General features: G+C 37.5%; 3 protein-coding genes across 3 annotated transcripts in view; 1 reads left to right on the top strand and 2 right to left on the bottom strand.

The window, feature by feature from the left end:
* Positions 1-6683: 6683 nt before the first annotated feature.
* On the bottom strand, positions 6684-13149 carry LOC134653062 (ADP-ribosylation factor-binding protein GGA2). Its single transcript, XM_063508350.1, has 9 exons — positions 13053-13149; positions 12780-12918; positions 12409-12707; positions 11964-12227; positions 11186-11396; positions 10254-10523; positions 9869-9995; positions 9102-9582; positions 6684-6914 (listed from the first exon to the last, which is right to left on the bottom strand). The coding sequence occupies exons 2-9, from the start codon at positions 12814-12816 to the stop codon at positions 6705-6707; spliced, it is 1899 nt and encodes a 632-aa protein (XP_063364420.1). The 5' UTR covers positions 12817-12918; positions 13053-13149; the 3' UTR covers positions 6684-6704.
* A 1716-nt stretch (positions 13150-14865) lies between these two features.
* Positions 14866-15788, top strand: LOC134653061 (essential MCU regulator, mitochondrial). The gene has a single exon (XM_063508349.1). The coding sequence runs from the start codon at positions 14960-14962 to the stop codon at positions 15224-15226; it is 267 nt and encodes an 88-aa protein (XP_063364419.1). The 5' UTR covers positions 14866-14959; the 3' UTR covers positions 15227-15788.
* A 2445-nt stretch (positions 15789-18233) lies between these two features.
* Positions 18234-19503, bottom strand: part of LOC134652747 (protein flightless-1) — a 48194-nt gene continuing 46924 nt past the window's right edge. The window contains exons 30-31 of the mRNA XM_063507908.1: positions 18943-19056; positions 18234-18383 (exon numbers count right to left, since the gene is read on the bottom strand). Coding sequence (XP_063363978.1) covers positions 18249-18383; positions 18943-19056 — 249 coding nt within the window. The 3' untranslated portion in view covers positions 18234-18248. The remainder of the gene's footprint in view (positions 18384-18942; positions 19057-19503) is intronic.

Genomic DNA, 19503 nt, shown 5'->3' with positions numbered 1-19503 from the left:
TTGGGTTATAATAATGTCATAATATTTTTGTAATATGATTTCTCTATTTATGAAGTATAAAGTATAGCAAAGTAAGCTATCCACTGCCGATTATTACGTTGTACAGTCGATGTACATTATTATTTAGATTATTGTGCCATGCACTGACATTGTACATATTTACAATAAGATTGAATTGTTAAGTTTTTTGTAAGTTCCTACATAATAAATGTAATTATCAAATAACACATCTTTGATTTAGAATTATTATTTTTATTATTAAAGAGATTTAGCGGTGAATTGGTAGAATTTAAATTGAAGGATAAATTTAAAATATAATAAAATATATAAATATTATAGGACATTATTACACAAATTAACTAAGCCCCACGGTAAGCTCAAGAAAGCTTGTGTTGTGGGTACTCAGACAATGATGTATATAATATACAAATACTTAAATACATAGAAAACAACCATGACTCAGGAACAAATATCTGTGCTCACCACACAAATAAATGCCCTAAAGATCGGTTTTCCTAGGATAGCGGTGCCGTCATATAGCGGCCGTCTCCATACTAAATAATACGGCTAAATATGGATGTTGTAGTATTTGTATGGAGACGGCCGCTATATGACGGCACCGCTATCGGAGGAAACCAAAGCTTTACTGGGATTCGAACCCAGGACTGCGGCTTCACAGGCAGGGTCACTACCCACTAGGCCAGACCGGTCGTCGAAATGACTAAAACAAATTGAGGTAATATTAAAAATACACGCTGTATATTTCAATACATTTATTTTAAATCAAGATATAATACAACTCACAGTCCACATTATATAAAACTGCTCAAACAATATATTATACCTATTACCTCCAGCATATCACAAATATTCTTATTCCAGCACTAACATAAATACCTTTGTGACAAAACAGAACATGTAGGGTAAACGCCTCTATTGTCGGCATCTCAACAATGGTTGGCACCTACAACCTTATTTTAAGGTAGCAGTGGTGCCTTTCCTAAAAATATAAGTTGCCTGGTAGACACTTTTCAGTGCCAATTATCTGGTAGTTTACCCTACATATTTAATAAGATACGAACACATTTTTATTTATCAATATAGGAATATAAGGAAAGTTCCAGACAATCTAGACGTATGCAGCTAAGCAATGTCTCTTTGTGTATATTTATTTACTGAACAAAGTAATAATAACATTTTAACCAGAAACTTGGTGTCTACCAGAAAAAAGTGTATGTCATCAAAAAGGTATCTTGCGTAACAGTATTGGGTAACTGATTACTCAAAAGTGGTTTGGAAGATATAACCGAACAGTTAAATATTTATCCCAACTTGAAACAGGAATAAGAAAAAAAAATACACATTAGTTAATTTCGCAGCTATGAGTTTCTAGCCAAAATATATGGTAAATAAATATAACCAATATAATCTTAAAGAAGTAACTCTCGTATTATACTAATACTGCTACCTGATCCTTAAAAATAATTATAAAGCATGTGCTTTATAATTATTTTTAAGGAAAGCAAAAATGTATGTACATAAATGCTTTCTGGAAAATATAAAACACAATCATTATAAGTTATAAGTACAATGAAGTCATGTTTGGAATGTCATAAATGCAAAATTTCAATGGAATTTCGACTAGAACAAAATATACAAATATTTAAAATATTCTCTCACTCAATAATGTATGTCCACTAAAAGCTAAGTATGCCGACCGTCAAAGATTAATCAGAGGGCACATAAAACGCTATAAGAGCACCACCGACCAGAAAATGGAGTTGGCCGGTCGAAGTATTTAGCAGGTGACGCCATCATAGCTTGCCCTGTCAATCCCTAGTTGTGTCAAATATTTGTTTTTTAATGCCCTAGAGGATGCCATCTCTCATAGAAAAAGGGGCAAGATACGGTGGCGCCATCTATGCAAACCTTTGACAGTTGCCAACCCCATTAGAGCTCGGGCAGGCTAATATTAGTAAATCTGGACCATAGAGAAATATAGTAAGACAAGAGTGCTCACTCCATACATCAGTTCAGACTATTAATTTCAGTGTCTACATCTAGCATCGAGTAGCGGAACTATCAGTACTGCTACTTGACAATAGATGTAGCACCGACCGGAAAGTCTTATCTCAACAGCATAAGACTTTCCGGTCGGTGCTACATCTATTGTCAAGTAGCAGTACTGATAGTTCCGCTACTCGATGATAGATGCTAGAGACAAACCAAAGAAAGTCTGCAGCGCAATAATTTGACATCGAATTATAAAACTACATATGGCAATGTTTTTTAGCAGTCAGTAAACGTCATGCACTATGGTATGTGTTTGTCAAAATCGTTTAAATATTCGTTGTGTTTTGTGATGAACGGAATAAACATGGTGAAACCTTACAAAACCGGCGTGCGGGAGTTACTTTTCCGCATGACGAATAATTTTACACTTGTAAAAAGTCAGCACGAGGCGATTCAAGCTGAAAAACGACAATGTTTACAAAATTTGGAGTTGATGACGGGTAAGTGGAATGAAACATCTTAATACTTCACCATATGTACCTACTTAGATAATATAATATTGGTTTAGACTAAGGTTTCACAGCAAATTGAACACACCTAATAGGTATAGGCATACTTATGAACTTCCTCTAACATTTCGAGAAACTCGTTGCTACTAGCCGGGTTTTGAGTTCGAACCCACAACCTCCATGCTTATGCTCACGGCATGGGTCCCTACTAGTTAAAGCTAAAATTTATTTTTAATATATGTTTATTGTTTTAATGGTTTATTTCGTTTTTCCGAAAACTTTAGTTCACAAATTGCGGGCAATTTCTCTGTCAATCTAATTACGCCTTAATGGGAGGAAAAGAGAAAGATGCTCGCATATTGAGAACTTCGGTGTTCGCGGTAGGCCCTCTGTACCTATTTACCGCCGTCGCGGATATTACAAAAGCTTATTAATTTTGATGAAGCCAAATGTCACATTCTCCCAATATTATTTATCAATATTAGTATAAGTCTACATATTAATAGTTACATCTAAAGTGTCATTCTATAGAACTTGCTAACTATGTAAACAAACCGCCATACTAAAATTGACAGTGAATGTCAATTTACTAGTAACTTTTGTTTACATAGTTAGCAAGTTCTATTGAATGACACTTTATTGTTGGAATGAAATTTATTTTACCATAAAAATTAAGCTGTGCATACAGCTAAATTTTTTCATAGACGGTAAATATGGTAGAAATTTCACAAGTGTCAAGACTATTTAATCCATTTTCTGTGGTGTTGTCGCATACTGATTTTTAAAAACTACTTTTAATCTAGCGCTGCAGACTTTCTTTGGTCTTACTCTAATAGTCTTTTTGGTACTAAAACTGATGTATGGAGTGAGCACTCTATGTATTTTTTTCTCTATGATCTGGACGATTTGCAGGTGGGCCGGCCGAGCCGCCCGACTACCAATGGTCCTCTACTTGCCCTACTAAAGATTTTTTTCAAGCTAGACTCTAATAGAAGGTAACTTGGGACCAAATCCAGTTAGGTAAAGCATTTAGTTTTTCTTTTTTTAATAAAAAAAATTGTTTGTAACACAAAATTTGTTCGTGCTTCGAGCGAATTTGACAGCTAATGTAGATGGCGCTGTACGACCCCGTGCATTTTAGCGGTAGAATTAGTTGTCAAAAGTTGACCACACCACGAGGGTACCACAAAATGTTTAGTATCTGTATAACGCCATCTAGTTCGGTTATCAAACTCGGGGCGCGATCTTTTCGTACACTTTACACTACTTCTACAATCATTACCTTTTTGTAAACACGAGGTCGGGTCAGATTATACCCTTTTAATGTGCTCTTTTAGCGTACGCCCGATATGCCTAATGACTTGTTGACTTTAAAACTTTTTATCCAATAATTAAGTAAATTTACTTAAAATAAATTGAGACCACATTATAACATATTGCAAATGAAAAAGATTAAAACAGCGTAAAAATTAGAATAATAAGTCATCACATAAATATGTTAAGATTGTTAAGCTTAGATTAAACAATAATCAGATCTTTATCATCAACTTTAAATAATGAAACTTATCAAACAGTTTGTCTGTCTTTATTTGCTTACACTTTAACCCCGGCTGCACACGTTAACTATAAATCGTAGCGATTAATCTGTGCAGTCCGATTTGCGCAGTTTTATCTATCGTGTGTATCAGGGATGTTGCGAATATCCGCATCCGCAACCGCGGAACTTCCGCATGATTTTCAACATCCGCATAAAATCGATGCGGATTTAATGCGGATGCGGATGTGGAACAGGTCGGTACAGGAACGTCTTAGCATTGGCGTAAGTGCTAGACTGCTAGGTAATTTAGTCATTAACCAAAAAAACCTATTAGAAATGAGCAGTCAAGTGTGAGTGGGACTTAATGTACGGAACCCTTGGAACGCGAGTCCGACTCGCACTCGGCCGGTTTTTTGAAATAAAAATTACTAAAATGTAATATTTGACGATTTTTATGGTACTATCTTGACATCCGCATATGTGAGCCTTTAAAAATCCGCATCCGCATCTGCGGATGTCAAAAAATCGGCATCCGCAACATCCTTCGTTACGATAATCGACAACGATTTGTCATACACACGGTAGATAAAACTGCGCAAATTGGACTGCACAGATTAATCGCTACGATTTATAGTTACGTGTGTAGCCGGCACAATAGGGGAAAAAATAATCTAAAAGCTAAACTTCGAATGCGTTATGATCTTATTTCTCTGTGGTTTAAGAGCCAACAGGAGTGGTCATTTCTCCATACAAACGTACTCGACTGTTTCCTCCGTGGGTTTTGAAGCTAGAGCAATGATTTTTTCAACACAGATTAATATTGTCAATATCTGTGTCGGACCGTTTTGCTTTTTTTGATATTTTTGTTTTTTAAGCCCTTCAAAAATGGTCAAAATGGCCTAATTGACTATGCCGCAATGAGAAGCCTGGTATTCAAAACTGATATCAATTAGCCAAAAAAGCAAAGCGGTCCGACACAGATAATTTCATAATCATTTAGATTTCCAAATTTGGTTACGATTGGTTAAGTTTTAGAGGAGGAAACAGTAGAGTACAAAACCTCGATTTTTGAGATTTTTACGCAGGATTTTTCGCCTTGTCCTTATCGCACTAGTTTTAGGAGCCGCTTCCGTTAGCGAGACGGGTATATTTACCTAAAATATTTAAATCTCAGCTCCTGTTTCGTCTTAAGTACTTTATGGATCATTTATCTAGAAGACATACGCATTTATACCAATACAAAAATGAAAGCACAGCGTTTTGTATAATTTTTTACATGGATGTAAACACACATTTTGTCGTTCCTAGTTTGTTTTTATAGCATTAGAAAAAAGGTAAACAATCTTGACGTGTTTTTGAAGTGAAAACTTCTTTAGCGGCGCTGTGCACTTTTTGAGGTGGGGAAAAAATGTTAAACTCGAGACAGCGTAAGACTATCACGTGACCGTAAGACGTAAGATGTCATGGAGTTTTCACTTCGGTCGGCACTCCCGGAGTGCAACCCGTTGTTTTTTTATTTTTATTGAAAAACACTTGAAAACTAAATCACGGCAAATATATAACAATTATGGATCATATACGATCATTTACATGATTTTGCTTTCATAAGTAATAGTTACTGATTTAAAAAAAGTATTTTTCAATTAAAAGCCACGTCATGATCGCGTAGTGTTTTTCTAATGCAAAAAAAACGAACTATAGTACCAAAGAGTCATAAATAAGCCTGATGGCTCCTCTACACGATGGGCCAACGCCGGCCACTCCAAGGGACGCAGCCATGCGGTAGAATGGGATAGCAATATCACTTGCTCCCTCTAACGCATAAATGCGTCCCTTGGAGTGGCCGGCGTTGGCCCATCGTGTAGAGGAGCCATGAAGCGCAATCTGGTACGACCTTACGCAAAGGCAGACAAATACCCCTTTCCCCTTTGGCCGCGTTTGCACTTAGTGTTCTGAGCAAATGTTTGCTCGCCGGTTTACTATTGGAGCAAGTGTTTCCATTAACCGGATTAATGAACAATTACTCGCTCCAGAACACCAAGTGAAATTGCGGCTTAAGACGCGTAGGTAGTGCAAAATATTAGTAAAACTTAAATAGATGGCGCTATATGACCCCGCACATTTTACTGTAACGTAACTATAACTATAGATGGTCAAGCAAATCATGTCAGTAGAAAAAGGCGCGAAATTCAAATTTTCTATGGGACGATATCCCTTCGCGCCTACATTTTTCAAATTTGCCGCCTTCCATAAGCCATCTATAAGTTAAACTGCACCACCAATATCATCTGAAAATTGCGGTTTAATCATATTGCACTACTTTACAAGTCTACGTCTTAGTATTCGTTTGTAAATGCTTTAAACTAAGGAGCTTACATTCAAAAGCCCCCTCCACACTCGTGCGCGAATCGTCCAACAGATGCACTCGTAATTCATTTGATCGTGCGCTTACAAAATAGCCTAGACCAGGGATTCTCAAACTTTTTTGTAGCATGTGTAACTATTGAATGAAGTGAATATTGAAAACCGCGTCTTACTTAGACCACGCCACGATGCTCCAAGATGTTACAGTTCAGGAACCCCTGGTATACACGCACCGTCCAGTTTGATGTATGATCCCTAGTTTAACCATAAGACCGAAACTATTATATCTCGTCAAGTGGCAACCTAGCGACCTCACCGATCTCGGAGCAAGGCTCGTCTTGAGAAGAATAGGTGATGACGAACTTGAGGTTGACGGGCGGGTTGGAGGCGGGGCGCGCGATCAGCATGACTTGTTTTAAAGATGGCGTCTCGTACGGGTTGTAGCGCGGCAGAGACGTGCCTGATGGTTGGAGCAGGCGGACCTTGCAACCCTGAAAATAGATAGATAGATGATTTATTTCATGAAAGACAATTACATAATAAGTTTGCATTGATGTCAAAAATATAAGAATTTCTATCATGATCGTCAAAATAAAAATAAAAAATAAAAATGAAAATAATAACAATACTAATGAAATAAAATTATAGCTCCAATAAGGATTGTCAACACAATTAGAATAAGAGTAAGTAGGTAAATACTTACAAATCCAAAATATAAATTTACAATGTCAGAACTTACGAGAATACAAGAACAGAAAAAATAAAAACAATGAATAAAAGTCAATTAATTTCCAATTGGAACAGTCGTTAATAAGAGTAGGTATAAAATAATATCTCCCAATAAGAATCGTCAACACACAACATCAACAATATAAAATAAAATGTGTTATCACTACATAGTATAAAACCAAGTCGCTTCCCGCTGTCTGTCTGTCCCTATGTATGCTAACTAAAGCTAAAACTACGCAACGGATTTTGATGCGGTTTTTTTAAATAGAATAGTGATTCAAGAGGAAGGTTTATGTATAATTTGTTAACCCGTGCGAAGCCGGGGCGGGTCGCTAGTCACAAATAAAATAAACTTCAATTGAATAATAATTTAATTTAAATAGACATTCATTATAAGGAGATGGCGGGACGACTTGGACGCATTCTACCCCAAATGGTGGGAAAATGCCGAGGACAGGGTCGAGGCCTCCAGCCTTTGCCCAGCAGTGGGACACCGAATACACATTAGACATCAACATCTTCTACACGAGTTTTTCAAATTGTTTGCACATAGTGAAAGACCACTTAAGAGCCAACAGGAGTGGTCATTTCTCCATACAAACGTACTCGACTGTTTCCTCCGTGGGTTTTGAAGCTAGAGCAATGTTTTTTTCAACACAGATTAATATTGTCAATATCTGTGTCGGACCGTTTTGCTTTTTTTGATATTTTTGTTTTTTAAGGCGCTGGAGCCCTTCAAAAATGGCCAAAATGGCCTAATTGACTATGCCGCAATGAGAGGCGTGCTATTCAAAACTGACATCAATTAGTCAAAAAAGCAAAACGGTCCGACACAGATAATGTCATAATCATTTAGATTTCCAAATTTGGTTACGATTGGTTAAATTTTGGAGGAGGAGGAGTACGAAACCTCGATTTTTGATATTTTTACGCAGGATTTTTCGCCTTGTCCTTATTGCACTAGTTTTAGGAGCCGCTTCCGTTAGCGAGACGGGTATATTTACCTAAAATATTTAAATCTTAATAACATTAGGCAACAAGCCCTTAAACTACATTCAACAATATATATACCTCGGCAAGCAAGTAAGTTTCAACAAGAAAAATAATGAACTGGAAATTGAAAGGAGAATACAAAGCACGTGGAACAAGTATTGGAACTTGAAAGAAATCTTCAAGAGTAACATGCCCATAACCTTAAAAACTAGAATCATGAACTCGTGTCTACTACCAGGGCTAACTTACGGTTGCCAAACATGGAAGTTCACAAAAAAAGTCAAAGACAAAATAAGAACTTGTCAAAGGGGAGTGGAGCGCAGTATGGTCGGCATCAAAAAAATCCAAAAAATAAGGCATTTTAAGATAAGAGACTTAACAAAGGCCAAAGACGCGCTTAGACACGCCAAACAACTAAAATGGAAGTGGGCGGGACATGTATCACGAATACCGGACCAGCGCTGGACTAAAAATGTGACGTCATGGAAAGGGCCACTAGGAAAACGGGGTATAGGAAAACCTGTTACTAGATGGGAAGACGAAATTAAAAATATCGCTGGTCAAAACTGGATGCAAATAGCTCAAGATAGAGACGAGTGGAAAACTCTGGAGGAGGCCTTCACCTGCGAAGACGGGGTTCTTGCCAAATATTAAACATTTAAAATATTAGAACTAACATTATTAAAATTATAAGTTAACTTTAGACTAATTCTAAAACACCAAACAATGTTAAAAATTCGCAAGAAATAAAAGGCTATTTTATTTTATTTATTATTTAAATCTTAGCTCCTGTTGGCTCTTAACTCGACCACTTTATCAACTTGACCACTATTCTGATAAGGTAGAGTAAACTGATAGCAGTATAAAAAACATTTTTTGATTGAGAAGGCAAGGCCTCGTAAACAAAAAGTTGTTAAAGTTTATTTAATACGCGATCAAGACAAAAGGGACATTACCTTTGGCACCACAGGTTGGAACTTATAATCCCCAATCTCATGATGGCTGTTGTTGGTAGTCACCACCACAAGCACACTAACGTCTCTCCTCGGCTTGTCCTTACATAACTCCAATGTCACCGTCACACCGGCATCCTCTTTAAAAGCCACCATCGAAGGCACCTGACTCGGTGTGACATTCCCCAAATCTACATATACATCTGTTAACGGTTCTACTGTCATTGTATCTTTAGTTACTGGACTTTTTAATTCATATTTCTTAATTTCTTCTTGAGCAACAGCATTCTCTGATATATCTACCATGACATCATCGTTGGGACTTATAGGAATGTCTTCTGTATTATTTTTGGTTTCTATAGGACTGGGTTTTTCAGATTTTTTGGTGAAGAAGTCTAAGTCGAAAACGCCGTTCTTTGGTAATTCGCTTTGCTTTGGTGAGATCTTTTCTAATTCTTTCATTGGGACCTTTTTCACTGGTTTACTGGAAAAGTAAATATAAAAAATATATACCCTGAGACAAAGGTACAGTTGAAAATAATAATCATTAAAACTGAATGCGAACTTAAAATTTCTCTGCTTCATTTTCACTGATGAGATTAACACGTCAAGTGTTACAGACGCGATATTCCGTCAACAGAAAAGTTACCTCAAGTCCCACGGACAATATGTAGCAAATACAAAAAAAAACAAATTAATTTTTTCAATATAGTGGCAAACAAGCGTACGGCCCACCTGTTTAAGCAGTTAGGGATAATTAGCTAGGATACCTGTTGAAATTGTCGACTCGTTTCGCGCAGTCGGGTAACGACTGTCGAAGAAGTTGCGCTCCGAGCGAGTCCAGCTCGTTCCATCCTTCCGTTTTGGCGGTTTTCTCTACTAGGAGATCGACGTCATCTGATAAACACAAAATCTCACTAGTAGTTAGTACCTACACCTGCATTCATACGATCAAGACAATGGGCGATAGCTTAGAACATTTCATAAGCTATAATTAAATAATAACCACAACGGAAGAAGCAGATTGTGGATAAACATGCAATTATATGAATTGCATGTTTTTCATAAAATCATAACTTTAACAAAATACATTGTTAAGGCTTAGATACAAGTTCCTTACAGTTTAATTTGCAACTGGCCTTTAGTAAGACTCACCACTTTCCTTCCCATTAGACATAAGGTTCACTGGTTTCAACGGCTCAGCGATATTGCTGGGTCCATCTTTGGCAGAAAATATATCCCCGAGCTCATCTATAGCCGGGCTTTGGACTACATTGGGCTTGTCATCTGTTGGAGCCCCGGCGAAGTCTAGTAGACTGTTGTTGGCGGGCTTGTCGTCTGTTTCTATTTTGGTTTGTTGCTGCATGCACTGCTTGTATTGCTCGCCAACTTCGTCTAAGAGATCAATTGAACTTAGTATGTCATCTGTAACAACAATGTAAAGTATATTAATAGCTTTACTACATAAGAGTGAGCAAATCTACCATTTGATATACACTATTTAAATGTACCTACTCATCATTGGGCCTTTCACTAATTGAAGACGATTTATGGTGTAACATGGAGAAACATTGTTTTTAGGGTTCCGTACCCAAAGGGTAAAAACGGGACCCTATTACTAAGACTCCGCTGTCCGTCCGTCCATCCGTCCGTCTGTCACTAGGCTGTATCTCACGAACCGTGATAGCTAGACAGTTGAAATTTTCACAGATGATGCATTTCTGTTGCCGCTATAACAACAAATACTAAAAACAGAATAAAATAAAGATTTAAGCGGGGCTCCCATACAACAAACGTGATTTTTGACCAAAGTTAAGCAACGTCGGGCGGGGTCAGTACTTGGATGGGTGACCGTTTTTTTGCTTGTTTTGCTCTATTTTTTGTTGATGGTGCGGAACCCTCCGTGCGCGAGTCCGACTCGCACTTGGCCGGTTTTATTGGTGGCTGAATAGACCGATGCGAGACCGACATGGTCTACTTTGCCATAAACATACTATAACAGCAGCAATACACAGCTTGCCAGGCGAGGCTCACATAAGCCAGGATTAATAAGGAAGGGATATCTATTGGAAAGTATTGCAAATTACCCAGATTATCCTGGCTAGTGGTGGCTGCCGCTAGGCGCTGCAGGGTCGGCCGCAGGCGGGCGCAGCGCGCGAACAGCTCGCGGATGAGCTGCAACTCGTCGGGCGTGGCGGCGTTTGCGTGCCGGAGCATATCCCGCAGTAGTCCGGCGCTGTCCAGCGCGCACGCCACCTCGTGAGCGCGACGGAAGCTTGCTTCAGTACGACGCTCCTCCTACAATACAGGGTAAACTGTATAGGGTGGGCTAAAGTATAGGGTAAGTTACCTCACACCTCATTCTTAAAGTTGGTTTTTAAGTGATCATCACATTAAAGGATGCTATGCTTGTTACTGTGACACTTTAAAACTGTTATAGCTTCATGGATTTTAACTTAATTTAAACTGTTGTGAAACATACTAACATTGAATAATTTTACGGTTTAGACTCACTTTTAAGTTACTCGCGCGTCGTGAACGCTGCTCGCACTATTAGTGCTTGAGAAAGGAGACCTAGGCTCTCCGAAACATGTCGCGCGAGTTACTTAAGACAAGTGAGTCTAAACCGTAAAATTATTCAATAATAATTTAAATTTAATTATGTGACTGTTATCTCAAATACAAATGTTTATTTGCCAGCAATGTGATAAAAATATATTTTACCACAATGTCAATCAATATATTTGTCCAATAAAGAATGATATCAAATATTTATTAATTTCTCAACTTGCAGGGTCGTCAACAAAAAAATTTGAAACAATGCTAAGTATGCAACTATGTTAGTAACTATGCACAGTATCTTACTTCTCTGACCATACTCTTAATGAGCCTATTAGCATGCTGTAAATCCTCAGGCTTCTTGCTCTGCAGCAGCTTCTGGAGCAGCTTAGATTTCTCCTCATCCTCAAATATGGCATTCTTATTCCGAGGGCTAACCACCACATCTTCTGGGGGCAGGGGCGGAGGAGTTTCTTTTACCACCCCTTGGTTTTTCAACATTTCATATGCCACCTTAAACTTAGATTCTTTTGGGTATTCAATTGACCAAGCATGAAGTAGCTGAAGTACCTAAAATATAATTTCTGTATGAGGATAATTAATTTCAACATTTATTTTCCTGTATCAGGAACTAATTTAATATATTGCCAAGTGGGATTTAACTGAGATAAAACATATAGGTATGTAAAACTAGTTGCATAATTACTTAAATGTTTAATATTTTTTAAATATATTTAATGAAATAGCTCACCTTAGTTTGTACTTCAGGTGCTGTCCTATTAGCAAAGTATTTGGGCGACACTAGTTTTATCATTTCATTCAGGAACCTAAATTTACCAATTTCCGCATGAAATGCCGGTCCGCATTTGCGCATGCAGCGGTCTACGGTTGAGAGCGCTAGCAGTGCCTCTCGGGCGTTTTGTGTGTGGATGCGATTTGATAGCGTCTGGGCTGCCAACTGCGGGCCCTCTGAGGAGTCCCGCATCACACTGCAGAATGCCTCCAATGCTGGAGCGTCCGGACATGGCAGGGATTCGTGCGTAGCTTTTACTAAACAACAAATAAATATTGTAACTTATAAGAAATACGTTAAGTCTGATAAGACGATCTTAGTATACTTACGTAGTAATGCCTCCAAGCTCACTAGCGTTACATTCATCTTCAAACATTAAACAAAAATATAATAGTTATTGAACTATTGCGGAAAACAATACAGTCGAATATTTTCGTTTTGTTGACAACTTGACATTTCGTGATTTCGCTGCGGGCTCAGCACGGCCGTCGTTTTTATCGACTATCACTATGCCCGTCACTTTCGCACTTACATACTTGTTAGAACGTGACAGGCATGGTGATAAACGATAAAAATGCGACCGTGCTACTAGGGCTGCTTACTGAAAAATAGTGCTTGACTAAAGTTAACTTTAATTACCTTTCAAAAACCGATAATGATATTAATTAACATCGTAAAAATACATTCGAAAGGAACAACGCTATTGATACCATAGACTTAGATTATATAGATGAGTTATTGCGTGCGCCCGTGAAGGGCAGAACATACGCAATGCGACAAAATTAAAAACACTTTTTAACATTCCTAAAACAACATAGCAAGACAACCTACATAATTTTGTCGGGTACTAAATTAAAAGCCATAACACACTACCGCACCGCACCTCGACTTTGGTATTACGGTGGGAAAAAAAAGGTGAGACTGTGACAAGGATAAACAATAATGGCGCTTTCTCTGCTACTCCTACATATTATTGTACCTCTATCATGAAGTTATATTTTTTAAACTGGAGGGAGTTGTCACTTTTTTTGCCATACTAATTTGAACCTTATCACCGAGACAGAAAGTTGTTCGTACCAGACTAGAGAAAACGGTCCACTTGAGATAGAAAAACCCGAGCCCTGTGTCTCACTCGCACATGTTGCCAATGTTAAAAAGATACCATTGTGGTAGAAATTACATCATTAAACTACTGAATTTAATTACCTTCTTATACAATTTTAGTGCTATATTCAGATTACAGTTCTGATATATTTTAAGTAATTTGTAAATAATTATGATGCCAATATTATTAACTGATTAAACCAAGCGCATACACAGCAAAAAAAAAACCTAAATTTTAGTATGGTAGGATTTGTAGTAACTTTAAATATTAATTGGTATCCCCAACTTGATGACATTTCTTCAAAACACGTGAATGCGAAATTTCTTAAAAATTGTGAAGAAATGTTATGTTAAAGGTTGTTGGAGTGAAATAATTGCTAATTGTGGAATATTGTTTCACAAGAAAGCCACAATTATTACATTTTACTATAAAAATACAAGACAACATTGTCAAACTCATTAGGGTGACTATGATGTCGGCACGTTGTGAATCGGTCTCACAGAATTCTTATAATTAACGTAGGTAATGTAAAAGTAAGTTTAACTTAATAGGTATGTCTTTATTTCGGCATGTTTAATTTAAGATTTGTTATAGAATACCTAATTGAAGGGATGTTTACAAAAACAACATAACTGATTAGAGCGGTTGTCATTTTTTTAAAGAACATGTTAATCGTTTCAGGTGTCAACCAGTGTAGTCAGTTATGTTGTTTTTGTAAACATCCCTTCAATTGCCAAAATTAAAAACCAAAGTGCTTAACTCCTTAAACATTACAGACTCTCATTTATGCATAATATTTTGTTACGGAAAAGGTGTGTCAAACTGTTTATATATATGCAATCGATTCTTTATAGGTAGGACACATTTCCGTCAATAGAAAAAAGGCACCAACTTTAAAAAAAACGTCATATTTGCTAAACAGATCTTCAATGACGCTTACACTTAAAAAAAGCTGAAGTGGACAAAAGGGAAGCCTACCTTTATGAACATACCATGAGTGAGTGCTAAAGAGGCCGACTACAAATGAAAGAAAAAACCCGACTACTTAAAATTTCACTTTATTTAGAAAATGTCACACCCTACTGATATATTTCATGTTATCCTAATATCCCACATACAGATGTCTTATGGTCACCCTAATTAGAACGAGATGCAGGGCTCTAGTTTGACTTCTCATGTGGACACACTTTTTGGTCAATGTACTCGATCCAGTTTATTAACTCTAAATCCGTGACCTCTATTCTATGAATGATATATTTGTCTTATCTGTGGGTTTTTGATTTTGTTGTACTGTCATCTGTCATCGTCACCACTGTCAATACTGTGACTGAGTCAGGGAGAAGTGCTAAAAATATATTTCGTTTTTTTGCGAGAGACAGTCGGCTTTATTACGTCGCAAGCACGATGTATATCTCACGACTGTCCAGACTTCTCGCACAGACCAAGAGTCTCTCGAAGCCGGAGCAGATAGTACAAAAAAGGACGGCAACGACCACCCCGACTGGTGCCATTCTTCCCGAGCCCGAGAAGACCCCATTTGGTCTTCTGGGCATCGTGTGTGCGGTAGTACCTGGTCTACTCATTGGAGCTGCCATTAGCAAGAATATAGCTAATTTCTTGGAAGAAAACGAGCTATTCGTGCCATCGGACGACGACGACGATGACGACTAGTTTGCGACTGTGCGTGTTGTATTTTGGCTCGTAGGAATAACTTTTTGTACATATATCTTCAATTTAATCTATATACATATTCTCTTCCATTTAGCACGAATATATTACACGTAAAATTTGAGTGTATAGTAAAAATGCCTTTTAACAGTTTATTTACTTTATTAATAGATTTTATGATACAATTGTTACAAAAGCTACATTCATTGGGTGATTATTTTGTGCTAAACTGCTTTATTTAAAACTGTTATCGCACATCAATCATGACATTTAAAAATTTACTCTTTAATAATATAAATCTTATTTACATGATTACAGGATGAAAATCAAATTATATTAAATTTAAAAATATTCCTATGTACATCTAAATTAATTGTTAGAATTTGATACATATGTAAATGCATTATAACAAATGCATAACTTGTCACAGAGTACACACAAAGAAATCTCTGCTATGCTAGTCACTGTTACACCCAGTAGCATTAGGGTAATATAATCTCAATCTCATACTTGTGCTTAATATTTTAAGTGAAGATGACAAATAAAATGATTTTATAAAATGGCATGATTCAGTCTTTCATTGCTATCTAATATCTGATTCCTTGCTAATGTCTTTTATGGAAGCCCAGTTGGACATCATAATTGAAAATTGTGCAAATTACTAATGTAACTTTAAAAATGCATATATTAACAAGGCGATTGTTAATTAAAAATTAAATCTAATACTGATTCCCAATAAAGATCAAAAACATTTGGACGGCAACAACTTCAGGCTTTGCATTTTCTAGCCAGTCCTTGATATACAAGATACAATAAAAGTGATCTGATTGACCTTATTTCCTTGACATGTTTTGAATAAGTACTTAATTTACAACTGCAAATAGTTTTTACAATTACCTTACAATTTAACAGGGGTCAGCAAACTTATGGTTCACAAGACACATTCAGCTCTTTCAAAGTACTACCAAATAAATATTCAGGGCATTTTGCCCCCTGACCTAATCCCAAGGTATAAAAACTTTATATATCAAAACAATAAATTTGGAACTATGTACTGTTCTGTAAAGATGCAGTTTAGTTTAAACAAAGGTTAAAGGTAAACCTTACTTCAGCAGAAGTAATTAAGCACATGTTCTTATTTTAACCCTTTAACGGGCAACACTGAAAAAAAACCTTAATTCAAGCCTCGTCACAAACATTCTGCACAAGAAAAAATACAAAAAGATGATGGTATAGGATGGTCTTTTTTGAGACCTTTGCCCTATATAGGCCATCTCTGCTCAACACCATGTCTGCTAGGTTTATTTTTTTTTATTTGTTTATACTCTTGCTGATTATAAAATATTTTGCAGTTGATAAGAAGGAACTTTGGTTGCTTTACAGTTAACTCAGTTGCTGGTGGTGTGCTTTAGGCACAAAATGTTGTATACTGAGGCCACTTTATATTTAGGGGCATTCTTAAATGACTTAATAACACGACCGGTCTGGCCTAGTGGGTAGTGACCCTGCCTGCTAAGCCGATGGTCCTGGGTTCGAATCCCGGTAAGGGCATTTATTTGTGTGATGAACACTAATATTTGTTCCGGAGTCATGGATGTTTTCTATGTATATAAGTATGTATTTATCTATATAAGTATGTATATCGTCGCCTAGTACCCATAGTACAAGCTTTGCTTAGTTTGGGGCTAGGTTGATCTGTGTAAGATGTCCCCCAATATTTATTTATTTAACATTGTTTGATAGGTCTAAAATTGTGAATTATAATCATGAGGAATAATGTACTGTCAGTAGAGCCACAGAATAAATAATAGTACTAAGTACAGAAGACTCACTCTCTAACAAAACGCATCTGTTACGATCAGCACAGATATGGCCGCTAGGTGGCGACAGCGCCACGCGCGGCTTATGGCTTTCCCCAAAATTGGGGCCGAACGGATGTACTTTTAGCTACCTGTAGCAAAGCGACGAAATCGCGGAGTGAGACACGCCTGGTAGAGCATTTAACAAAAACCTAGGTTGGACAATCGGCACTTTACACTCTGAATATAAGGAACAAGACCAGCTTTTACGTTTATGAGGCATAACCGAGCAAACCTTAAAGTACCTAAACTACGAATCATAATATATTGTTGAAATAAATATAACAATGCGAAGGAATTAGTTATGTTATGTGAAAACAGGTTAAAATAAACCGAAATATTGATTATATTCAGGTGGGTTTTCAGGAATAGGGCGCATAATGATTAATGACCTACTCGTTTAATTTCCCTTTCGTAAAACATCCGGCTTATATAATACCCCATTCTCAAAATGTCCACTTTCACACCTCTTACATTTTTGCTGTAAAATGTAGAAACAACAATAGAGTTAATAGGTATAATTCTATATTTAAAGGAACGATTTTGAAGACGAGGCATTAAGCGAATGAGACTAAAAGTGAAAGGGATTCAAATTTGTTTTTCGAATTATCATATAAGAGCCCTATTTTTGGCTTAAATACAGGAGAATAATGGCCATTCAAAATTTTGAACGCCCACAATCGTTGTAGACCAGTGGTTCTTAACCGAAGCCCTAACTGGTAATCCTTTACAGTTGTTACCTAAAGTAATCTGCGAATTCGAAACGTTTTTTGACATTATTCGTTATAAGTATTTCAGTCGAGTACTCCCTTATTAAAGGTTATTAAGAACCACTGTTGTAGACCTATGTTCTACAGTCTCGTCATAGAGAAAAAAATACATAGAGTGCTCACTCCATACATCAGTTTTAGTACCAAAAAGACTATTAGCATCTAGCATCGAGTAGCGGAACTATCAGTACTGCTACTTGACAATAGATGTAGCCACCGACCGGAAAGTCTTATGCTGTTGAGATAAGACTTTCCGGTCGGTGCTACATCTATTGTCAAGTAGCAGTACTGATAGTTCCGCTACTCGATGCTAGATGTAGACACTGATATTAATAGTCTGAACTGATGTATGGAGTGAGCACTCTATGTATTTTTTTCTCTATGGTCTCGTACAATTTACTCAGGAGGCCTCTTGTGCTCGCCCCAGCCATGGAAGCACTTGGTGAACCGGCGAGACTCCTTGTTCTTGAGCGTCAGGAACAGCTTGCGCGGGTGGTCTGGTTGCAGGGTCTTCATGTGCTGGATGTATACCTGTTAACATAATGCTGTATCAAACCACAAGTCATTTGGGTCCTACCAGACGGTCTAGCATGAGTTGCTGTCTTGATACTTGAAGTCGCGCAAGATGTATGCAGTCGCGGCCGAGAACGCAACTCATGCTAGACCGCCAGGTGGACTTATAAAGTGTAAGTCCAGAATGTACACGCAGCGGGGCGTATTGCTGTCTTGTTAGACAAAAGCAAAGTTGCACGCTACCCGCTTTGCTCCACTATTAAGTTAAATGGGTTGATCGCTATTACAGGCTTTAGACATTTTAATAAACACCATTCATGTAAGGATCGGCGTGTTAGAAGAAATTGGAGTAGCAGAACTCGGGCTTCGACATACGAGCGATAGAGAGGTGGGTTACGAAATTAAGATTTTCGCGTTTCCCGGTAGGCCTTCTGACAAACCGGCTTGATGCATCGATGTCATATTTTATTATTGGTGAAAACTTGTCAAAAACTGTTTAAGGCATAGTATGTATAAGTTACTCTATGGTTTACAGTTTGTGCTAGTGCTGCACTCTGGCGGCAGAACATTGCATTACCTGAGCGGACTTGTAGGCCAGCTTGATCTCGACCTCGGAGCACTTGGCGCCGAGCCACAGGAACACCTGGTCGCCGTTGTCCAGGATCATGATGTCGTCGTCCGCCAGGTCGTCCTGACACACAACCAAACTTATAATATTGTAAAAGTCATGAAATTCAAGGTTTTGTTACAAAAAATTGGTATTTTTTAGGGCTCCGTACCCAAAGGGTAAAAACGGGACCCTATTACTAAGACTCCTCTGTCCGTCTGTTTTTCAACAGTCTGTATCTCATGAACCGTGATAGCTAGACAATTGAAATTTTCACAGATGATGTATTTCTGTTGCCACTATAACAACAAATACTAAAAAGTACGGAACCCTCGGTGGGCGAATTCGACTTGCACTTATTTTTATATCCGACTGCATTTGTCTATAGAAAATAGGAGTCAGTTTAGATTGCAACGCAAGGGTTGATTAACTTGATATAGACAGACACCCGAACAAATAGAACCGAGCCATATTTGTATATTTTTTAAATTATTTTTATTGCTTTTCTGTAGATTAGTTTGGTTGCATAGT

Source organism: Cydia amplana, chromosome 12, assembly GCF_948474715.1.
Source record: "Cydia amplana chromosome 12, ilCydAmpl1.1, whole genome shotgun sequence".
Classification (NCBI taxonomy): Eukaryota; Metazoa; Arthropoda; class Insecta; order Lepidoptera; family Tortricidae; genus Cydia; species Cydia amplana.
This window is presented reverse-complemented; position numbering and strand designations above follow the sequence as displayed.